This window comes from Misgurnus anguillicaudatus, chromosome 17 (genome assembly GCF_027580225.2).
Source record: "Misgurnus anguillicaudatus chromosome 17, ASM2758022v2, whole genome shotgun sequence".
In the NCBI taxonomy this organism is placed as follows: domain Eukaryota; kingdom Metazoa; phylum Chordata; class Actinopteri; order Cypriniformes; family Cobitidae; genus Misgurnus; species Misgurnus anguillicaudatus.
Window position 1 is genome coordinate 40821054 of NC_073353.2, and position 25457 is coordinate 40846510.

At 37.1% G+C, this 25457-nt stretch overlaps 1 protein-coding gene across 2 annotated transcripts; it reads left to right on the top strand.

Annotated features, from left to right (window-relative positions):
- The first annotated feature begins 282 nt into the window (after positions 1-282).
- Positions 283-24981, top strand: galnt3 (UDP-N-acetyl-alpha-D-galactosamine:polypeptide N-acetylgalactosaminyltransferase 3 (GalNAc-T3)). 2 transcript variants are annotated; one of them, XM_073854770.1, is made up of 12 exons: positions 283-616; positions 1751-2085; positions 2740-3338; positions 5378-5550; positions 10681-10830; positions 13115-13349; positions 15787-15904; positions 17965-18165; positions 18502-18633; positions 18815-18913; positions 20436-20591; positions 22399-24981. In XM_073854770.1, exons 3-12 carry the CDS (start codon positions 2839-2841, stop codon positions 22510-22512), a joined length of 1878 nt encoding a protein of 625 aa, XP_073710871.1. In that variant the 5' UTR covers positions 283-616; positions 1751-2085; positions 2740-2838; the 3' UTR covers positions 22513-24981. The 2 variants fall into 2 exon arrangements, with proteins under 2 accessions (XP_073710871.1, XP_073710872.1); XM_073854771.1 differs by lacking the exon at positions 283-616 and having other exon boundaries at positions 1312-2085.
- The last annotated feature ends 476 nt before the right edge of the window (positions 24982-25457 follow it).

The window sequence follows — 25457 nt, forward strand, 5'->3', positions numbered from 1 at the left end:
GATAATTGCTCTTTGTAGGGCGCAGTGACACATAGTCACTAAATAATATGTATCTGCTCCTCAAATTTAGGAAAAATCAAATATTTTTAGTGTAGATCAGTTTAACACTCATGGTTCATGGTGTCCTATACAATGCACTGATCTTTAAAGCCATCTTTACTATCCAGGGTGTGATACTACATCCCAATCCAAAATTAAATAAAGTTTGACTTTAATATTTCTATACAGGTTGTCAATATTGTATTTTTTTTTAGGATTCTATACATATATGTCATCTTTATTTGCTATGGTTTCTTTTTTATCTTTGTGCAGTGCATTTATGTGTACCTCAAAATCATTTTGGGTAGAATTTACTTGCGTTCACGTAAAAAGAAACTTATTTTTAGAGATGTGATTTTTGTTTTGTTTTGGTGAGGTAAGTGAATTCATCTTTGTATATGGGGAGGTTGTGAAGGGGGAACCTCACAGATGAGGACTCTGAGCCTCTCTGGTATTCTTCTCTTGTCCGGTTCGTGTCCGGTTTCTTTTCTTTGCCCTGCAAACACAGACGCGCTTTATGAAGTGCGTGCGCACGGGGACGCGCTGGATGAAACTCCGCGCGGGCACAGCATGTCTGGTAAGTGCACTTTCTTCATATGTTTTCTGTTTAACAGGGGTGCATTATTGTGCCGATAATTGTGACTGAATGGGTGTTTAACATAGTTGCTACTACTTCGATGTCACCCGTCATCTATAGCGGAGATGTGTGAAGTTCTTCTGGATAAAGCGTGTCTGACGGTTTTAGGACATGAAACCTCGATCATGTCAGTCACCTAATGCGATTAAGGATTGTTTGACAAATATTTTAGAGGAATAAGTGAAATGTTTTATATTGTGGTACTGAGGCGCTTCACTTCGTGAGCTGATGCGCGTTCCTGCGCTACGCGTCTCCCAGCAACATCCCCGCGGATCGGATGCGCGTGATAATCGCGTTACCTCAGACATCACAGCCGATTCAACTCTGTTACTTCAAGAAATCAATAAGCTTGTGCTGTAATTTAAGGAAGTATTTCTATAAAAAGTTTTAGTAATCTGCAGAAATACGATCTGGTCAAGCTTATCTTTACTAGTTTACAAAAAAAAAACCGTATAGAATAAAAGAACTAACGTAGTCATCGCCACATATGGAGGTCTTGCATTTTAAACTTGAGGTAAATTGTGTTCAAATGCTTTAACTGCTTTTTATTTTATTCTTTAGGCCTATTATTACTTAAGTTCTGTCTTTTGTATTTATGTAATTTAATTAAACATTATTTCGGTGAGTTAATAAAAATAATATCACTTTCGTTGATGATGATTTGTAGCAATACAAATGTATAAGATTGATTCTGAATTTCAAATAATAACCTAATGTTACGTTCTCTCGGGTCATGGTTTGCTCTTATGTCACTTTTAATTTCCATTAAAACCAATATTTATTTAGAAAAACTCACTTTTGCTTTATGAAGCTTGTCATGATGTCATGATGATGGCAGTGAAAGGAGTTTCTAAATGAACAGAAAATATGATTAAGCTATAGGAAAAGTACCAAGTAAAATTTCCATAAATGTACATGTTATTTTAAATGAAACACTTTTTATTAATTTAATATCGAGGGGAAATTTAATAAGCCAAACCCCAAAAAATAGCATGGTAATTTTAAGACCATTCAAAGTTGATTATGATCATTATTCTCCAAATAGAATGATTGTATTTTTCTTATTTGTCCTAGGGTACAGAAAGTTTACCTAGTTTAAGGATACCACCACCCATATATGTGGATCAGCAACATTCTACACGTCTTTTCATGACGTCTCTTGACGCACCCTCCTGATGAATGAAGGGCAGATGTGGCGTATACGCAAGCGTTACGCACGCCCCGCCCTCTACCTGCAGGCTCCGCCCACTAACATTGAGACGCACCTGAATCCAGCGACACGGAAGTCCGGCTGAGATTATTCAACACTAAACGCCGCCGTGGAAGTCACTCGCAAACTTTGTGACACTCGCTGTGAAGTTCAACACATTTGTCAAGATGTATTCTGGATATATTCTGAATCTCTGACGGTATGTGAGATTTGTTTTACTGTATGAGATGAGTGTTCTTTATGTGTTTTTGTATAAACACTGATTTCGTGTCAGTGATTAACACTACAATGCTTACGTGGTTTAGAATGACGTGCAGCATGAAGTAGCCTTATCTTTTCATCTGCATTACAATAATTGCTTTCTTTGATTTTATAATGTAGTAAAGTTTAATTTGTATAGTTTCCAGATGGGGTGAACATTTATTTCTTTTTATTTTAATATTGTTTACATTATATGTATGTTAAATAGAAGATTTAAAATGTTTAAATCACATTGAAATCACTTTTCAATAGTTTCTAATAGTAATGTAAAAAATATACTGAACATTTGAAATATGATAAATGCTTTTCCATTGGCTAAAAGGACCAATTATCATTTGGAAAGTTTCTCTCCAAGGGGATGTTTTCAAAGAAATTAAGTTCACCAAATGACTTCTCTCATGCGATGAATGATTTCCCAGCTACCTAAAAGGGGCTTAAATATCAAAGTAAATGTTTATGTTGGATGTTCAGATCTGGGACTCCAGTTGAAGCCTCTCAATAGGATTCCTACCTCCAAACCAGTTGTCAGAGTTTGGCTTTTAAAATGTTCACAGGATTTGTGAGCGTCACCACCTTTTTCCCTGATTCACAGGTTTGACAGCCGGCGATGTTACGCGCAGGGTGTGTGCCAGGTGAAGTTTTGTTTCCTACTCTCTGAACGGCAGCCTCCATTCAGCCCTGCCACAAAAGAATGACATTTCTCCGCCGGGTTCTGCGCAGACGACTGCGCCCATGGAAGCTCGCCGCCGTTGCGCTGGTGTTCGTGACATTTCTGTTTCTGATGCAGAGAGAAGTGGTCAGTCAGAACTCTCAGAACGAGCCCTGGCTCAAGGAAATCGTGGTGAAACGGGACGCCGTCTTTGGGATGGTGATGGGAGCCGTGAATAACTTTCGGGATGCCATGCCAAAGATGCAGATCAAAGCTCCCGTGAGACAGCAGCAGGGAAACGACGGAAGCCCGGCCTGTTTAGCCGGATACTACACGGCCGCCGAGCTCCGGCCGGCTTTGGAAAGGCCCCCGCAGAACCCCAGTCAACCGGGGGCTTCTGGGAAACCTTTTCACACTGACAACCTAAGTCCAGAGGAGCAGAAGGAGAAGGATAGAGGAGATGAGAAGCACTGCTTTAACTTGTACGCCAGTGATCGGATCTCGCTCAGCAGAGACCTGGGACCTGATACCAGACCTCCGGAGTACGTACCACCTGTTTGCTTTTCTTGCCTGGTGTTGGTTTCTGTCACCTCTACAAACATCACCAATGTTTGTCTTTCGGTTTATAGCAACATTTATTGGGTGAGAGCTTGGTCCACTGGGCTGGTCTCAGATCAGCTCTTAGGTGCCTTTTGAGATGTCAAGTGCCTCGTATTGAAAGTAGCCAGAAGTGTGCATTTGCAATGTTTTAATTTTGAATATTTAGCTTAATACAAATACTTTTATACTTAAAGTGCATCAGATGTTGATACATTATTTTTGCTTTTTGTTAAATTATTTATGGTGATGTGTGCAAAACTCAAAACAGCAGTGATTACATTACAAACAAAGATAAACTTTAATTTAGTCTAAATATAATCTGAGATCTGTTCCTGTATTTTGAAGTCAAGCTTTGACAGATTATTTAAACACAGCTATTGAGATTAATTAGAGATTGACAAAGGTCAGCACTTTTTCTTTAGTTTAACATGCTTGTTCTTGCCTTTTATTGATTCAAACAAAACCACGCTTGGATTTCCAATTGTTCATTGTTAAAAGAAGTGTCACGTAACATACAATTAAGGCTGGGCTTTGAACAAGTATATAAAAATTTGTCTTGATATTAGTTTGGCCGGTTTCAGAATCAGTCCATATGCAATGTAGAGCAGGTGTATGTGAAATGCATACGTATGAAGGTAAATTATAATATAAATAATGATTGGAAATCGAAAATCAATTCCTATTCTGGAATTAGATCCTTACTATAAAGTTCCTCTTATCAATTCCTGGAGGATAGCCCGGATCTTTTATTCACATTAAATACTGTAATTGCGAAGACATGACCAGCCTTTGTATTCACATCAGTTTTTTTATTACACGTAGCCTGAATCAAGTGAATGCACCTGTGTGTAACCTCTACGTTTACTAGCTGAGATCTCAATTAAAACAGTTCTAATGAAAATGAACCATTGTTTAAACTACAGTAAATAACCATAGTTATAACTATGGTATTTGTAGGGAAACCATGGGAATTAAAAATGTACAGCTGTCCCTCGATATTATGGCAATACAAATTGTAATTTTAATATAGTAAAAGTGTATTTACCAGTTTTTTTCCTTGTAAAACACTACTCATAAATGTGACCCTGGACCACAAAACCAGTCATAAGTCACATGGGTATATTTTTATCAATAGCCAACAAATTGTATGGGTCAACATTATCATTTTTGTAAAGGGATATATCATGAAAATCTGACTTTTTCCATCTTTAAGGGCTACAATTGTGTCCCCAGTGCTTCTATAAACCTAGAAAATGTAAAAAAGAAAAACCCAGCAACTTAGTTTTAGGAAACCATTCTCTGCAAGCATGTGCAAAAATAGGTCATTGAAATTTGGCTCCCATTGTGATGTCAGAAGGGGATATTTCCGCCCCTTAATCTGCACTATATACAACCACGGCACTGCCATTTAGTGCAGAGATCAGCTCATTTGCATTTTAAAGGACACACAAAAACAGCACATATTTGCTCACACCTACAATTTTAAAATGTTATAAATTATCTGTGTGGTGTTTTGAGCTAGAACTTCACATATGTACTCTGGGGACACCAAAGATTTATTTTACATCTTAAAAAAGTCTTGTGAAATCTCCCCTTTAATGCCAACAATCATTAGGATATAACGTAAAGATCATGTTCCATAAAGATATTTTGTAAATTTCCTCCAATAAATATATTAAAATGATTAGTAATGTGTCGCTAAGGACTTACTTTACAACTTTAAAGGTGATTTTCTCAATATTAAAATTTTTTGCACCCACAAATTCCAGATTTTCAGAATGGTTGTATCTCGGCCAAATATTTTCATATCCTAACAAACCATACACCAAAGCTTATTTATTCAACCAGTTGATGTATAAATCTTCAATTTCATTTAAAAAAAAAGTACCCTTATGACTGGTTTTGTGGGCCAGGGTCACAAATATGAAATAAAATTCAACCAATACCAAACCCTTTCTCTATGTCTCCCATGTTTTAACAGATGCATAGAGCAGACGTTTAAACGCTGTCCAGCTTTGCCGACCACAAGCGTGATCATCGTCTTCCATAATGAAGGATGGAGCACTTTACTGCGTACTGTCTACAGCGTCCTGCACACTTCTCCTGCTATTCTTCTCAAGGAGATCATCCTCGTGGATGACGCCAGCTCTGACGGTAAACTCCCCCTCAGGTCTCTTTATACGGTTTAATGGGTGTGTGGTTCCAGTCGGGCAACCCGTCTTGCATAATTATTGTCAGCAGGCCGCTCATGAAAAGGTTACTATACAGGAAACAGCAATATTTGAGTGTTCTCAGATGGGTTTAGTGAAGGAAGCTTGAAGTTTGGGGAGCTATCAGTGGACTCTTAAAAACAGACCTCTGACGGGGGAAGAAATAAGAATGAGTGTGAAGGCGGTAGGTTTCTGTTTTTAAATGCTTTATCTTCAAGACTCGGATTTTCAATTGGACATCAAATAGTGGCCCAACATAGTACTAATTGTGGTTAATGGTTTTGGTCAGGATTCCCACACGTCCTTAAAATCCTTGAAAGTTTGTGAATCTGGGGAAAAATTCAAGGCCCTGGGAAGTTTTTAAAAATATACATGCATAGATACAGGCCATTGAAAGTGCTTGAATTTAATTTATGCAAGAAGTTTTCTGGGGGAAAAAAATCATTGTTCCCTGTGTAGTGTAGGATAATATAATAAAAATTCTAGACTTTTTAAGCACACATAACTGTTCGCTTTAAATGCTTATATCATCTGTATGTGAATGCTGATTCATACCAAAATGCTTTTTTACATAGTTGTGTTTGACACATGAAAATGTCTCTGGTTACGTATGTAACTGTTGTTCCCTGAGAAGAGAACGAGACGCTGCGTCTCCTCTTCCATACTTCCTGCATCCCTGTAACGCCGTCTTTATTTTATATAGCGATATACTTCCTGGCTCCCGCATAACCCTGTCTTTGTCGTAAAGCCTCACCATTGGTTGAATTTGATATACATATTCAGACACACTTACCCCTGGAGGCGTCCCCAAAATGTCACTACAGTGACGCAGCGTTTGTTCCCTCAAAAGGGAACTGTAACAATGTATCTTAAAAGGTAACACGATGTAACCTTGCTCTTACTTAAAATGTGTCCCCACATTTAGTCCTTGAATTTGAGGGTATTGGACCTGGAAAGTCCTTGAAAGCTCCTTGAATTTGAAGTTAACTAAGGTGTGGGAACCCTGTATGGTGTGTGTTGCAGATTTAACTGGTGGATGTTAATTTATTGTAAATGCAAATGATTGGACACATGAAAATGCTACTATCACCTTTATTAGCAAAACTTACATGTGGCTTTGCTGGGTCAATTTGACTTGTTTCTTCAAGTTGACATGAATTTCTGACAAAATACAGCAGTTTCACTAAACAGTAAACACATGTCTTTTCCATCAGCCACAAGGGATGGGAGACAATTTCTGTTGAATTTATTTGATATGAACAATTTTATGAAGTTACAGTTGTGTTTTTATCATTTCCATTTAACATTTATTAAAGTGTTGTTTTGCTTTTTCATGTAATATTGGGAGTAAATTCGGACGCCTGAGTGAAAAGGATGCAAAACTCCATGTGACCCTGTACATCAGTAGCTGCGTTTCCATTACCCTTTAAATTGCACAATTTGACATTGCGAATTGAAAATTTGGCCAATGGAAACACGTCAATTTCGCAAAAACTCCCATGTATCGCAAAAGTATTTATGCTTGCATGGGGTGCTTTTTGAGGCAATTCCGAAAAGGTGTATTTCACAAAACTGCAATGGAAACGCATTTGTATTTTGCATTTTCAGGTCACCTAATGCAAGTAAGTCACATAATTATTATTTATAGATTACGTGGTATGAACTAAAACCTCCCTGAAACACCTCAATATGTGGCCGCTTCCAAGTATAAAAGGCTTTTCCTTGCCAATAATGTTTGGATAACACTCCTACATCTTTTCTGATTTAAAATAATGTACTATCACCTCCAAGAAACACCTATACATGGCCGCTCCTAAGTATAAGAGGCTTTCCTTGGCATTAATGTTTGAATACTTTTATGTCTCCTTTGGTTAAAAATAATTGTGGATGTGATAATAATAAACCTACCACCATCAGTCGATGTGATTGTTGGAATGACTTATCGTGAGTGGAAAAACTATGTTTCAGTTGCATATCATCGGTTTATGAAAACACTGTCATTGTCTTTTGTTGACATTTAGAAAATAACGCTAAAGTTTTGCGCACATATGCAATGGAAACGCAGCTATTTTTTAGCATGGGACAATATTTGAACTATTTTAAAATCTGCAATCTAAGGGTGCAAAAGTATCAAAATATTGAGAAAATGGCCTTTAAAGTTGGCCAGATGAAGTCCTAGCAACATATTTTACTAATAATAAATACATTTTTGATATTTTACAGTAGGAAATTTACATAATACCTTCATTAAACATGATCTTTACTTAATATCCTAATGATTTTTGGCATAAAAAAATAACAAATTGTGATCCATTAAATGTATCATTGGCTATTGCTAAAAATATACCCGTGCGACTTATGACTGTTTTGTGGTCCAGGGTCACATATGATTAAACTCCATAAAATATATTTTGCCGTATATTCCAACTTTGTCTTGAAGTGTCCAACAAGTATTAGTTTTGTAAAAAGCAAACTAAAATACAATTTATTATTTAATGAAAGTATTGGCCCGGGCATCTGTGCAATTTAGTGCTCTACTGTTGTGTTAAGGATATCGGTGCTGTTCCGATTGCTGCACATTCTTCAAAAGTAAACATAATAAAATGCAAAGAAAGCAATTGGGGTTTTTAACGACATGGGGGTGAGTAAATAATGTCAATATTTTCATTTTTGGATGAACTAACCCTTTAAAATGCACTAGAGCACACCTGGTCTCTCCGGTTTGTGGGAATGGTCTGTCCTGGACTCCGTCACACAGGGATTGACCTTTACATACTGGCAACTTGCCATGTGAGAAATGGAGACCAGAGAATTGGCTTTCAACAACCCTTTTAGCATTCTGTCTTATTTTAATTACACACACTTTCTCTCTTTCTCATGCAATTTTAGTTTCTGCTGAGAAAGAGCAGCACGCTGTGTGTAGGGTACAGTACCAAAGAGTACAGCAGACCCCTACCGTCAGAGTCAGAGCCAAAACCTACAGCACATCATGCTGTGCGGTTTGGATTCCTTTTAGCTATAACTTGTGTTATTTTTCTACCTTGAAATGAATGTGAAGAGGATAATGCATAAAATGTCATATCATGTGTCATAGAATAAGTTTAAGTGAACCTGTTTTAAATGGTAAGTTATATATAATTTAAGGTAGTTAAACAACAATCAAGCTCCACTCCCTGCTGAAAGCCTAAAGGGATAGTTCAGCCAAAACTGAAAATTACCCCATGATTTACACACCCTCAAGCCTTTCTCGATTTATATGATTATCTTTTTTCAGATGAACACAATCTGAGTTGTGTTGGAAGATTTTCTGGCTGTTCCCAGCTTTATAGTGGTGGGAAATTATGCTTTTGATTTGAAACCCCATCCATACTTTACAGAAGTAATCCACACTGCTCCAAGAGGTTAATAAAGGCCTTCTGAGGGCAGTCGATGCGATTTTGTTAGACAAATATTAATAAATAAAACTTTACAAACTAAAGCTTCCGGTATAGACCGACACCCATTCACGCGACTGTGCGTTTCCGACGCAGGACGTAGCGTACAGGATTTAGTGAAGAATGTGGAAAAAATCCGTTTTAGATTACCGGAATCTAGTTTTTTTTTAGACGCCTTTAGTAGCCACCTAGAGCTGTTTGAATTATGGATGGATGGAGTTTCGTGGGCTTCATATCAGAAGCACCATTTACTACCATTATAAAGCTTAGAACAGCCAGAATTTTTTTAAATATAACTCTGATATTTGCGTCTGATTAAAGATAATCATGTACGTTGGCGGCGATAGCCCCATAGTTAGTACGTCGACATATAGCGCCAGTGTGCTCACGGCGACCCAAGTTCGATTCCCGGTCCTTTGGCGATCCCGCTCTCCTATCTCCACCCAACATTTTTCTGACTAATCTCAACTATTCTGTCTAAATAAAGGCACAAAGCCCCCCAAAACATAAAAAATATACATTGAGGATGGCTTGAGGGTATGGAGCCCCTAAGTGGACATGGATAAAAAATTAAATAAAGTTTAGTTTTGCGCGCTCGCGTGAAACTCTCGCGCGCTCGCGTGAAACTTTCGCGCGCTCGCGTGAAACTATCGCTTTCACGTGTGCTTGTGCGATAGTTTCACGTGATAGCACGAAACTAAACTTTAAAAAAAATTCTGCACATGTAAGTTTTATGTGAGCACATGAAACTAAACTTTAGATTTTTTTACTCCAATTCCACCTTAGGGGCTCGGTATGAGGGTGAGTAAACCATGGGGTAATTTACATTTTTGGGTGAACTATCACTTAAAGATTAGGATGGTTCACCAGTCTCCAATCATGTTCAAGATGGTTTAGCTGATCTGTTTTAAAGGGATAGTTCACCCAAAAATGAAAAAAAAAATGTCATTACTGACTCACCCTCATGTCATTCAAGTTCATCTTCGGAACACAGTTTAAGATGTTTTATATTTAGTCAGAAAGCTTGTTGACCCTTCATTGAAAATCTAGTGGGTCAGTTAGAATGTGTTGAAGCATTGTCTTCTCTTCTGCGTCTGTTGTGTAGCGCATGCACGAGACTAAAGTCCCATGACTGCAGTGACGTGTTATCCTCAGACATGTTTTCCAAGTTTTTTTTTCAAACTTAAAGCGTGCGTCTCCCTCAGACTGTAAACGAAGCCTGGACGCACAAAAAACAAAACAAAAAAACAGCTGGTGCGCATCTGATAACACGTCAGCCGTGTCATACTTCATCTGCGTCACTGCAGTCATGTGACTTTAGTCTCACGCATGCGCTTCACAACAGACGTGGAAGAGAAGACAATGCTGAATAAAGTTGTAATTTTTGTTATTTTTTTGACCTAAATGTATTTTCGATGCTTTAACATTATTCTAACAGACCTACTGATGTCACATGGACTACTTTGAGGAATGATTATTTCCATTTTTTGGGTGAACTATCCCTTTAATAGTTTTCAAGGAGTTTTTGACATGTCAGCTGGTCACCTGGGACTGTGTGGCTGACCAAAAACAACATCAGCAACCAGCATGACCATGCAGAGAGACCAGCTAAACTTTTTACATTTCTGTGTTTCTCACAGATCGACTGAGGAACGAACTGGACGAATACCTGAAACAGTTACACATTGTCCGAGTGGTCCGTCAGCTTGAGAGGAAAGGTCTGATCACGGCTCGACTCCTCGGGGCTTCGGTGGCTACAGGAGACACTCTCACCTTCTTGGATGCCCACTGCGAGTATTCAGGGTCTGAGTCATGGCGAGGCTCTTAGCTCCCACTCCAATGTCCTGAAGTCACATTAATGTCCTTGTGACCACTAATAAAAACAAACACTCAAGCAGCCTGTGGTCGGCAAGAGTTGTTCTCTGTAGGAAAGAATGTGTCGCTTTTTAAATTCTGTCTGAGTTTATGCTTGTTAAAGATTCACAGTGTTTTTTAAGGATGTTTGTGGAGCACTGGTGCGGTTAACTGGAAGTTGGGCGTCACTATTTATAACTGCATTGCTAAAATTTGTTGTATTTATTACGCTATTTGCAGGGAAACTGATGTTCTTGAAACCTTTTAGTAGAAACCCCCAAGAGTATTAAAGGGATAGTTCACTTTAAAATGAGAATTCTGTCATCATTTATTTATCCTCATGTTGTTCTAAACCTGTATGAATTTCTTTTGTCTAATGAACACAAAAGAAGATATTTTGAGAAAAGATGGTAAACACACAGCAGTAAGTGACAATTGACTTCCATACATGAGGATGAGTAAATGATGACTTTAAAGTGAACTATCCCTTTAAAGGGATACTTAAATAATTCAGCCTGGGGTTTTCAAACTTTATGATGGCAAGGATCCCCAGTATAATGAACATTTTGCTTGGGACCCCCTTCCTAAAATATATATCCATTAATACATTTTTTGCATTATGAAGCGTTTAAACTGTGTCAGGCATTAAGATATTATATAGATATTATAATATAAACTAATAATTGGCTACATAGTCGACTATAACAGTTTTTCTTTGTTTTTTTTCCTACAATTTTTCGGTAACCCCTTAGAACCTTCTGGGGACCCCTGGGTGTGTGCCGTCTGTTTTTGTTGTATTTAGTAGATGTAGTAACTTTAGTAAATTTAAAGAGACACTCCACTTTTTTTGAAAATGGGTTCATTTTCCAGCTCCCCTAGAGTTAAACATTTGATTTTTACTGTTTTGGAATCCATTCAGTCAGTCTTCGGGTCTGGCGGTGGCACTTTTAGCATAGCTTAGCATAATTGAATTGAATCCGATTAGACCATTAGCATCACGCTAAAAAATGACCAAAGTCATACTACTCCTCTGTAGTTAGATCGTGTACTAACACAGACGGAAAATTAAAAGTTAAGATTTTCTAGGCTGATTCCATGGCTGCAGGAGGCGCAATGATGTTGCGCACTGCCCGAAAATGGTCCCCTGCATTGAAAGTTACCAAGGGGACTATTTTCGGGCCTGCGTAATATCATTGCGCCTGCTGCAGCCATGTTACGGCAACAAGGTCCTTGATTATTGGGCCAGATTGAGAGTATAGTTCATAGACATCGGCCTAGAAAATCACAACTTTTAAAGGCTCTCTAAGCGAATAATGTGCGACGTCACTTCCTGTTGATGTTTGAACTGTTTTCAAACAAACGGAGCGTAGCTAATGCCTCCCCCTCCCTCTCCCGTCCGTGCTTTCATGAACGCGCCCAACCCCCACCCCCAAATCCTTCTTGTCGTTTATTGGCTGGAACACTTTGTTATGTTTTGTTGTGCTAGGTTTGGCCACTATGTTGATATTGCAGTTTGTCGAGCCTGAGCTGTCTACAGAGATGGCGTTTTTTTACAGTTTGATCAGCGGACAGGCAGCAAGCAGATAGTGAGGAGATGTTTGCTGTATGTAACAAAAAATGTTTTATGGTCTAAAACGCGTCAATTCGCTAAGAGCGCCTTTAATTTCCCGTCGGTCTTAGTACACAATGTAACTACAGAAGAGTCAAGTTTTAATTTGGAAAAATATCAAAACTCTTTGGTTATTTTTGAGCGCGATGCTAATGGTCTAATCAGATTCAATGGATTATGCTAAGCTATGCTAAAAGTGTTACCACCAGACCCGGAGATCAGCTGAATGGATTCAAAAACTGTAAAAATGTTTAACTCTAGGGGAGCTGGAAAATGAGCATTTTTTCAAAAAAGTGGAGTGTCTCTTTAAGAGTAAAATTACTTGTGTTGCAATATATATTACAACCTGATGAAATCAAGTTTGCGCTCCTGGTTTGCATGCTTACCACCTGTATGAAGTTTGTTTTATCATCTACAAGAAAAGATGTTATCTCTAAGTTTATATTTTTTTACTCTTTAGTTGCTGATCCTTTATATTGATACAGTGACATGGCTTGTCTAACTAAATATAGTGCAAAGTAACACGTTCTACCATATCAATGTCTCAAGATTCTGTTCAGTTATAGAATTAAAGTTTAACAGCAGAATAAAACTGGAATGATATTTCGCAGGCGAGTGCTTTCAAGGATGGCTGGAGCCTCTGCTGGCTCGGATAGCAGAGAACTACACGGCCGTGGTGAGTCCAGACATCACCACCATAGACCTCAACACATTTGAGTTCATGAAGCCCTCACCATATGGACAGAACCACAACCGAGGGAATTTCGACTGGGCCCTGTCCTTCGGCTGGGAGACGCTTCCGGCTCATGAGAAACAGAGACGAAAAGATGAAACGTATCCGATTAGGTAAGAATTTTTTGGGTATTCTGCCATCATGATGACTGTCTTCTTTGAAACCGCAATGCTTTTCACAGTGCAATAAAAGGGAATGACGATTGAGGCTGTTAAACTCAGAATTGTATTTTTGGGTGAACTACAACATTGCTTTTAATGATCTGACCGAGAAAGTAAATATATTTGATAATACTCAGAACCTTGTTAGCAGGGGCGGACTGGCCATCTGGCAGACCGGGCAGTTTCCCGGTGGGCCGACGTACTTTTTGGGCCGATCCATCTCATACTATTTTTGTCTGAGCAGCCCAGTTAGCGTCTTTTTTTCCCAGACAGACCGGCCCACTGACATTTAAGCAGCAGCCCATTGGTTATTTTTTTTAAACGACATTAAGCTGGCCCAATGACGGACCAGCCCAGTCATCGTCCTTTTTTTTACCCTAAATAGACCGGCCCACTCACATTTAAGCAGCAGCCAATTGGTTATTTTTTTAATGACATAAAGCTGGCCCAATCACCGCTTTGGTCTCTGTGCAAGCGAGCGTGCAACGTCGGTCAGTTCACGTGTCAAAATAGAGAGAGAGAGATGGAGAAAAAAACTCAAGGGAGGTGCAGAAAAACTGCGTGACAAAAAGAAACAGACTCTTCAGGCAGACGCTGGAAAATAACACAACTGTTTTCTTCAACTCGCGTCGCTGGTGATGATGATGATGGTGGCGCGTGGCACTGGCAGCACCAGCACGCAAAATGTCAGTGAGGAGAGGGAGAGAGAGACGAGGGAGAAGTGAGTTGCGGTAAGCAGAACTGCTTTCAAAACACAAGTTTAGATAGATACCCCTTGATAAAACCAAGTCAAAAACACACAATTATGGTGATAAAGCTGCAACAAAATAATTGCACTCTTTGCTCTGTGACTACAACCCAGACGAACTGGGGACTTCAATACTATTACGTCCGTTGCATTCTCTTCTCCTATTTTCTTACAATTTTCGCGTCGGTTTAGGGTTAGATTTACATAATGACATCCCTACCCGAACCTAACTCTAACCCCAACGCCAGGTGACAACTGTTTAATTTCGCGTACACTGTTTAATTTCGCGTACACTGTTTAATTTTGCGTAATCTAACCCTAAACCGACGCGAAAATGGTAAGTAAATAGGAGAAGAGAATGCAACGGACGTAATAGTATTGAAGTCCTCAGTTCGTCAAAAAATATATTACGAATGACGAATGGTCAAGTGTCGTCAAATATTGACGACATGGGGTGAGACTGTGTTAGTGACTACGAGAGTGTATCTGATTCGTAGATTTTCATTGATTGTCTGTTTCAAAACATGTAATTTCTCTTCAAGCAAAATCAAACAATCCAGGACATCTGCTTACAGACAAAATATATGTTTATTGTATATAACAACACACTTGACAGATAATGTTAAAAAGCTCTATTACTGTAATCACACAAGTTTAGTTCAGTGAATGTAGTAGTGAATACTTTCCTGTAAGTACTGCAAGTAATAATCAGGTTTTAATATTACTGTAAGCAGCACTTGTATTTTGTTAAAAGTCAGCAATTCAATGGCAAATTTTGCCAATTGCACCGTCTCTGGTGTCCTGTTCTTCATCATAGGGTACTCTTCATCTGCCTCTCAGACTGTTTACAATCCACACAATTGGTAAAGAATACCATTAGAAAAAAGCGTGTACAATTTTGAGTTGTTGTGTTTGCTTGATGACAACTGAGTTGTAGTTGTGTTTATCTTTAGCAGCCTGCCTGTGTTTAGCATTTATAAAACAAGTTCATTGCAGTGTAAAATGTGTGTTTTACTCAGAAGTTTGTTTAGAGTTTAGCCAAAAGAGTGCATGACGAATGTGTTTAGGTCGCTATGAATTTGGTTCAGAGATTGGGGTTTAGTTTTTTAGCAATTCAGAAAAACTGTAATCAACATATAATATGACAGTTAATCAGATAGGAATATTTTTGTTGTGTTCATTATTTATTATAGGCTACGGTGTGTAGTGAATAGTGTTTTTAGGACCTAACAAAAATGTTTACAAATGTTTGAAGGATGAAGCTTGTTTAAGGATTCATGTGGATTATAGCCTACAGTTTTACTGCATTAATAAATAACACGTTCTAGAAGTGTTTGTTGTGTCAACTCTCACTCTTTTCTACCTGCTATTAATTGGGCTTAGTGCTTTTATGGAATTGGAGTTGCTATTGCTTAAAGGCGTGCAAAGATGGGTGGTATTTGTAAATATATGTAGTGTGGGCCGGTTTGGGCCAAAATGCCAGGGCCGAATTTTTGTCCCAGTCCAGCCCTGCTTGTTAGATTTCATTGTTAATTTTCCATTAAATGTTTGTATTATCCACACACACAGTCATTTTCTGTCTAATGGAAAAACATTAAGAGCTGAGAAACGTTTACATCACAATCACATTTACCTTTGCAGGACTCCAACGTTTGCAGGCGGGTTGTTTTCTATTTCCCGAGATTATTTTTATGAGATCGGAAGCTACGATGAGGAAATGGAGATTTGGGGAGGAGAAAATATTGAAATGTCCTTTAGGGTGAGACATTATTACATCATTACACACACACACACACACACACACACACACACACACACACACACACACACACACACACACACACACACACACACACACACACACACACACACACACACACACACACACACACACACACACATTTAGGCATTTGTGGTTTACAAGGACAATTCCATAGACACAATTGTTTTTATATTGTACAATGGTTTGAGAAGTGGGGGGACACAAAATAGGGATTTTTTTTTATTTGAATCCCATTTCTTGCTATTACAAATGTTAAGGGGCTATGGTGTTAAAAAATCCAGTAAGTTAAGTTAAGGGAGACCCTCAGTCCTGCTCCTTCGTGACGGCATGCGGTAAAAAAAATCATGACAAATGACTTTGAATGGGGGGGGGGGGTACATGAATGGGATTTTGAAAAATGGGGGGCATGTCCCCCCTGTCCCCAGTGGAAATTACGCCCCTGCTGTACAAACTGTATATTCTATTCCCTACCCCAGTCCCTAACTCAAACCATCACAAAAACCTTTTGCCAGTCTTTAATTTATGAAAAAGTACCACTTAGTATGTTTTTGTTTTTAAGCCATTCAGTTTAAGGGGACACAGGAAGGAACCATGTTTATAGCAATATAAATTATTCACGTCCCTATAAACCACATATACCAACACTCTTCCGCGTCCGCTGTGAAGCGCATACACGAGACCAAATTCACGCGACTGCAGCGACGCGGATGACGTGCTATCCTCAGACATGTTTGCAAAAAATTTTTCAACTTACAGCGTGCGTCTCCCTCAGACCGTAAACAAAGCTCAGGTGCACAAAAAACCCCAGCTGGGGTGCACCAGATAACACGTCATCCGCGTCACTGCAGTCACGTGAATTTAGTCTCACGCATGCGCTTCACAACAGACACTGCTATCTAAGGTGTTTTTGATTTTCTTTCTTTAGTCTAACACATTTAGAGGTATATTAACTCATTCACCGCCAGCCTTTTTGAGAAAAGTTGCCCACCTGCATTTTTGTGATTTTAACAAAAGTTTCACAAAATTCCTTGCAGGAAAAATTATCTTCTATAAATAAATAAACATACAAATATATCAAATGAAAGAACAGACCCTCTGCTTTCTAACAAACAATAAACAAACAAACAAACAAACAAACAAAATGGGAATTATATATTTACTTTTTCCACTTAATTTAATCACTGAAATATGGATATTTCTCTTCAAAAATACAACATTTTGAGCAAAAAGCTTAAAAAATTGCGTTTTTGTAAAGGAATTTATGTTACAGATCAGACTCAGAATGACTATCAAACATAAAGGCAGTTATAATAAATCATTAAATCTTTTTAACTTCTGTTTTTGATAAATTCGGATAAAAGCGGTATTACACTTTCACTTTGAAATTCGTCCAGAAAGGCATATTTATCAGCTAAATAATAACTCATAATTGACAAGACAACTCGTCAATGGCGGGGAAAGAGTTAAAAAATGTTCTGGGGCTTCATTTATAAAATGCTGTGTAGAAACTGTCCTAAATTTGATCTTCTGATAATTTCTCAAAAGTGCATACACTTGCACTTCATGCAGCATGAAGTTAAAACAACAAACAAACAAGGTTTGGCTTGTGATAAGTTGACATAACTTATAAAATCAAGTTAAAATTGTTTAACTTATTTTTTAGGTTAAAGTACATAAACGTTTATGTTGATTTAAAAAAAAAGTGGCATATTTTTACAGTCTATGTGTTTTTTATTGAAGGAACCTACGTACAGAAAACACGCATTCGGTTCTTGTGTCTCATGACTGCGTGATTTGTCGCGATATATGACGACTAGCCATGAGACAAATTATTATCTTGCATATCGAAGTGGTGCCAGTGTGCCTCCATTTCTTTATCTAGATGTATGTGACGTAGCGTTCGCTAAACATGCTTAAAATACAAATCCATTTCTCTCAAACAGTATCATTTTGCTTTTAAAGACATATAAACCAAGTATTTCTGTTGAACAGTTATGTGTAATAAAGCCTTTGTCGTTGTCTCCTTGTTTCTGTAGGTGTGGCAGTGCGGAGGGCAGCTGGAAATCCTGCCCTGTTCTGTTGTCGGTCACGTGTTTCGTACAAAGAGTCCCCACACCTTCCCTAAAGGCACACAGGTGATCGCTCGCAATCAGGTGCGACTGGCGGAGGTGTGGATGGACGATTATAAAGAAATCTTCTACAGGAGAAACCAGCAGGCTGCACAGATCGCCAAAGAGGTGAAGTCCATCATGGAAACTTTTATAATGTGTGATATTAAAGTGCTTTCTTGCAGGCAAACTTTATCAGTGATTATAGTTTTGAGTTTGATTAAAATAAACAATCTGGCATCCTGTAGTTATATTGTCCAGGTTGTATATCTGTGTCTCTGTTGGTGGCAGTGTGCATCTGCTGCATCAAAGTAAACCACAGAAATCCCTTAAATTTCTGAGACTACTTATTACCTACAGACAGACAGACAGACAGACAGATTTAAAGGTGTGGGACGTCTTGTGATGAGAGACAAAGTCAGTTTCTGTAATGAAGTATCTCTCTTTCTCTCTCTCTCTCCACAGCACTCATATGGAGACATCTCCAGGCGTGTGGATCTCAAAGAAAAGCTTCAATGTAAAAGTTTTTCCTGGTTTTTGAAAAACGTCTATCCGGAGGTCTTTCTGCCTGATCTCAATCCAGTGCAGTTTGGTTCGGTAAGTGTGTGTGTGCAGTTTTCTCTCTCTCTCTCGCCACACCACAGCATGTTGTGTCTTACTGCTGTGGTTTCCCACCATGCTGTAGATCTTGTAGAAAACATGACTCTGTGTTTATTCAGCTTTGATGGTAGGACACAACAATTCATTTCACTTCCTCTCTCTCTCTCTCTCTCTGTAGATAAAGAGCATTGGTAAGGATGCCTGTTTGGACGCTGGTGAAAATAATGAGGGAGGAAAAACTCTCATCATGTATCCCTGCCATGGAATGGGAGGAAACCAGTACTGCGTCTGACTGGACTGAGAACAGTTCGTTCTGTACTCTATATGAATCTGTGACATGACATTTTAGGCCGCTCTCATTTTTAACTTAACGGGTTAGGCACAAACTAATTTAGATAGGGGCAAAGTGCTTTGGAACGAGGTATTCTTCCATGTTTAATGTTTATCTCAGTGTTTTATTTCTAGACATAAATTTTAAATGAATGAATGCCTTTATACCTACAATACCTTCAGTCATGCATTGTGTAGTTTCTTCTTTTAAAAACATTAAATGGTGGTTTCCTGGACAGGGCTTATCCTAGTCCCAGCCTAAAATGCATGTTTAACTCATTCCCTGTCAGCCTGTTTTAAAAAGTTGCCCGCCAGCATTTTTTAAAATGATTTTCACAAAGATTCACAAAATGCCTTCCAGGAAAATTTTCTTCTATAAATATATAAACATGCAAATGTAGAAAATGAAATAACAGACCGTTTGCTTTCAAACAAACAAAAATGTTTTATCCTATCGACTTTAAGTTGCTCTGGAGTATAAGTCGCATCCATCAAAAATGCATCATGAAGAGGATTTAAGTCACAATGGACTACATGTTGCATTTATTTATGCAGTGATGTCTGTGACTTCTTCTTGAAGAGAAATGCTAATGAGCATCCTCGTTCTCAATCTGATAGATGTGTGGGCGTGCCTTTATGGTGGAAGTGCCCATAAAAGGAATATGGGGGTCACTGATATGCAACGGGTACCCATGTTCGAAACTAACTTTTTCAATCTTGTAGAAAAGAGGGGTGAGGTTGATTAGAAATACTTTGCATTTGTTTAGCATGAGCATTACAACTCTTTAACTGTGTTATTAAGTCAGAATGCATAAAATAGCATTAACCCCCCAATTAATAAAAAAACATTTTGCACCGACATGTTCATATTTCAGTGCCATTGCTTTGTCTCAAGATGCAAACCAGTATTGTTTTTGGAAGGTGTGTAGTAAAAACGTCCTAAATGTCCTAATATAATGAAGGCCTAGACCTGGATTAATCTAAACCCTGTTGGGGAAACCGCCCCTAAAAGTTGTAATCTATACTGCCAAGCTTCAAAAATGGTGAAGCATTATAAAAGTATTGTAAAAGCTTTATTTATAGTAAATATAGCAAATGTATAAATAGTAAAAGCTATGTGTGTGTGAGCAAAAGAATGCATTTAAAGGTGCAATTATTTAATAATTCAGATCTCAATACAAGCGTTTGTGTTCACTTAAAAATTTTGCCTTTTTTCACAAGCTTTGCAGTGTAATTCATCATTCACTTTTAATATATGGAAAACGGCTCAGAGATTTTTAAATCTCATTTTGCCTTTCATAAAAGAAAGAAAACAATACAAGGTCAGAGCGACATAAGGGAGTAAAAGAAATAATCACAAAATTCTCATTAAGGGTGAGCTGACCCTTTCTCAGGAATGTCCATGCAGGTTAATGTGTTATCGTTATTCGTTTTATGACGTGTTTCTCTTTCTCTCCTCTCTGATCATTCAGTACTTTGAGTATTCGACCCATCATGAAATCAGACACAATATACAGAAGGAACTCTGCCTGCACGCGGCCGACGGAGCCGTCAAATTAGAGGACTGCCAGTATAAAGGACACGACACGCAGACCGGATCACAACAGAAATGGGAATTAAGAAAGGTAGAATAACATTTTAAAGTCACCTGCCCAATTCAGTTCTCAATTCATATTGCTTTATTGTAGAGCTGCATGATCACTTGTGATATATCGTGCAGCCCTACTTTATTGGCATGACACAAGGGGATATCAGTTCGGGTAGCACTACGTAGACAGCAACTTTAGTACAAACAGTGCTCCATGTATGAAATGCAAAATCATGTGATATCTTAAAGGTGCACTGTGTAGATTTAAGCGGCATCTAATGGTGAGATTGTAAATTGCAACCAATGGCTCAGTCCACAGCTCGAAATGCGTAGTGAAGCTACAGTACACTGCAAAAAAATATTTTCAAGAAAAAATAATCTCTTGTCTTATTTTCAGTAAAAATATCTGAAAATTCTTAAATTAAGATGCTTTTTCTTGATGAGCAAAATGACCCAAGAAAGAAAATAAGTCTAGTTTTTAGATAAAAAATGTCAAATTTAAGCGATTTTGTGCATAAAACAGGCAAAAAAAAATCTGCCAATGGGGTAAGCAAATTTTTCTTGAATTAAGTGTTTAAGAAAAATGTTCAAGATTTTTTTTTGTTACCCCATTGGCAGATTTTTTTGCTTGCTTTATGCACATAAAAAATGTATGATATTTTTACTGAAAACAAGACAAAAATACTAATAATTTGTTTCTTGAAAATTATTTTTTGCAGTGCAAAAATATCTACAAATTCTTAAATTAAGATGCTTTTTCTTGATGAGCAAAACGACCCAAGAAAATAGACCAAAAATATCCAATTTAAGTGAATTTGTGCATAAAACAAGCAAAAAAAATCTGCCAATGGGGTAAGCAAAAAATCTTGAAAATTTTTCTAAAACACTAAATTCAAGAAAAATTTGCTTACCCCATTGGCAGATTTTTTTGCTTGTTTTATGCACAAAATCACTTAAATTTGATAATTTTAATGAAAAGTTTTTGTGTGTATACTGCAAAAATTGATTTTCAAGAAAAAAATTCTTAGTATTTTTGTCTTGTTTTAAGTAAAAATTTCTAAAAATTCATAAATTAAGATGCTTTTTCTTGATGAGCAAAACGACCCAAGAAAATAAGTCTAGTTTTTAGACCAAAAATATCACATTTAAGTTATTCTGTGCATAAAACAAGCAAAAAAACTGCCAATGGGGTAAGCAAATTTTTCTTGAATTTAGTGTTTTAGAAAAATGTTCAAGATTTTTTGCTTACCCTATCAGCAGATTTTCATGCTTGTTTTATGCACAAATTCACTTAAATTGGATATTTTTGGTCTATTTTCTTGGGTCGTTTTGCTCATCAAGAAATAGCATCTTAATTTAAGAATTTGTAGATATTTTTACTGAAAACAAGACAAAAATACTAAGATTTTTTTTCTTGAAAATCATTTTTTGCAGTGTAGCCGATAAAAACGGCTCATTCTAAGGTAATAAAAACAATACCGTTCATGAAGTAAAGTCTTTATACACCTCTGATAATATAAGTAGGTAGATTATATTGCATTTCTGTTAGGAGATCCTTCTAGAAGTTACACACTGCACCTTTAATATATTGTCTGGGTTAGTAACCCAATAGGTTTTGCAACAGAGCTTTTGGGGTTTGCCTGTGTAAACTCAAAACTAAACGTTTTGGGCAGACTAACATAAAACATATTTGCAAGAACAGCGAGGAGGAGAGGAAATAATCTCCCAGCTTCAGTTTTAGTGTCCGTCTGTTTGTCTAACGCTTTCTTATGTTTGGTTTTGTGATTTGGCTGGATTCAAAAGCACTGATAGATCCCACTGTGTTATTTTATTCTCTTTTACAGGATCAGCTGTTCTTTAACAAGGGCTCGAAAAAGTGCCTGACGTCTCATCATGAAAACCCTTCTCTCGCGACCTGCGATCCATCTGACAGATACCAGCAGTGGGTCTTCATTTAAACAGACCACACACACACACGCAGGGTCCAAAATTAACTTTTTATTAAGTTATAGAGAATCTGTCATAAATATTGATTTTATTTAAAACATTTTATGTGAAACGTCAACCAAATTATTTTCTTGATTTATTTTGGTGCCTTGACAAAAATATATTTTAGGTACAGTATGTGTCACCACATGGAATTTTGAAGAAAACGTTAAGCTTCATATAAACCATTTGGATAAAGATGTGATGCTAAAATATCTACCGCGAGAATTTGTTAGATGCACAATTGTTTTTAGCAGAAGACGACACTAAAGTTTGATGTGCACGCCTCGTTGCATTTTTTTATTTGAGTGAAGCTAACTCCATATTATTTCTTGCCATACCCAGTTTTAATTTTCACTCAAGTGTTAATTTTGGACCCTGCACATACAGCACACTACGTACTACAGAGATAGGATTTTAATTTATCTTGTACATGGAAACTACTGCCGCTGGAAAGGTGGAAAATCTCCAAAGCACAAACATTCCTGTATGCCAGTGCCAAGGCGTCTTGTGGGTGGGCACTTAGAAAAGTGCAGTAAAGTGAAGTTATTCTTTCTTCTAGTCTTTCTTTCATCCTCTTCATTCCTTTGATTTTAAAGTCTGCTATTGTTTAACATTTAATTTTGGACTGTAAACTCACTTCGTCCACATCGGTGCTCAACGTCAACTGCGTTTCTGAACGTAAAACGCATGTCTAACAATAACAGAGGCCTTATATTTAAACCGTCATGTTACATGAAGATTTTACAGCACCAAAGACTTCATAAAGTATTTGATATTTCCTCTTCAAAAATGGATTTTGCATGTAGGGATGTGAGACGGGTCGTGTCTGTTATGCAGTACACTCTGAAATAAAGGTGCTTCACAATGCCATAGAAAAATCATGGTTCCATAACATCGATCTGAAGAACCTTTCAGTGTCAGGTTCTAATAGTGATTATAATTATTAGATTATAAAAAGTTATGAAAGAAGTGAGTTACCTTTGACTGAATTGAAGGCTGTAAACACACATTGGGGGGACAAAAACATTCAGGGTTATATGTATATTAAAACATCAAATATTGGGGGGGGGCGGATTTGGTCGTTTTTGATTATCGAGGGGTCTATTGTGGTTAAATGGCTCTGACTGAATGGTTCAAATGGGAACCAATATGGTTCTTCTACACTGTAAAAGATTTATGGAGCTGTTTGCCAATCCATATTGTGGATGTGGATTTATGTTCAACAGTTTGTTTAAAGTTTAAGGAACATTAAAAATAAGTCTTTGTCTTTGCAGAATAAAACTATAAATTAACAGCGTCATGCAAAGCATTCTAGGAACCAAAATCCTCATCAACCTTTTTCATTTTTCGGTTCCCAAAATGCTTTATTTTAGTTTTAGTCTATGAAGATAAAGTCTTGTTAATGTTTAATGTTCATTTAGCTGTGAACAAACTGTTGAACATAAATGTAAATCTACAGTAAGTCACTGACAAACAGCTGGCAGTAATATTGTCATTTCGACAGAAATTTTAAGTGTATGGCATTGCTAGCATCTTTATTCAAGTGTGTATTATCACAACTGTGTAATTTAACCTCCTAAGACCCGAACTTTGGTTTGGCTTGCATTTGATATTTCTTCCAGCTATTTGGGGTTAGAAAGAACCAATAAATAAAATAACCAATTTTTTTTAGGTTCCAGTTACACAGCATTAAGTATTATGGTGCAAACAACAAAAAATTTGATGTCTATGTGGACACACCAGGTCTTAGGAGGGTAAGAAAGTATATAAAATAAGTATATAAAATGCGGTACGAAAATAACATTATTTTGATGATTTTTTATTTTATTTTATACAGATTGTTGATAAATTTATACAGATTATTGTAATTTTATTCAAATGGGTGAAATGTTTGAGCGAGGGGTACATTTTGAGAATTTCCCTTGTAACTTAATTCTTGAAAAAAAATTATCCAATATTTTAGGATATACAGTATGTGATCAATTGAGATATGACAAAATCATAAAAAATATATTTTTCTTAAACAGATTTTTGTTCACGCTTTGTTTTAATGATGGGATTTTTTGCATTTTGTTTTGTTTATTATTTTTTTGTAAAACTTTAGTGGTGTTAAGAATATTTAACAAGATAAAAATGATTACTGTGGTCATGATCTGTGACAGCAATGCAGACTTACAAAATCAGAAAATAGCAGAAGGGGGCGCTATTACACAAGAATATGTGTTCAGAATATAAATGCAATACAGAACTGCAAAGCAGCAGATGAAATATGTAATTACTTTTTATAACTGTTTACATCTGTCAAAAACCACTGTTACTTAATATTTTCATGGATTTATGTAGATTATATTTTGGGTTATTTTTTGTAAACTTGTTTAATTTTTGTAAGAGACTGTTGAAGGGTTGTGCATAAAATTGGAGACGTGTTATTTATTTTATTCTGCCTGTCTGTTTGTATTTTTTAATTGCAACATAGGTCTTAACCCCTTAACTGGCACAGTCGTTTTTTTTTGGGGGGGGGGGGGGGTTTGATGTACACCTTTAAATTAATATAACACTGGGATTTTTTTGGTATAGAAGGCTAATCTTGGTCTAGTGTTTAAGAAGACACTTTAAAGTTTTTCACGGAAGTGTCTGGAGGTGAAAAATTAAATAAGAAAAATGTTTTTGCAGTTTACATTTATGGTAATAAATAAAAATAATGCAATAAAGTATATATTTTATACATAAAATGATCGCAAAAAATTAGGTTTGTTACACTTTTAGTGGTTTTACCAGCATTGGCCACTAGGTGTCAACGGTTTGCTACATAATCTTGTCACAAATTAATAAATTACTGTCACTAATTATTATTACTGCTGAAAGGTTTTGAAATAATAAAACTACATTCTTAGACCTTTCTAACCATATATAG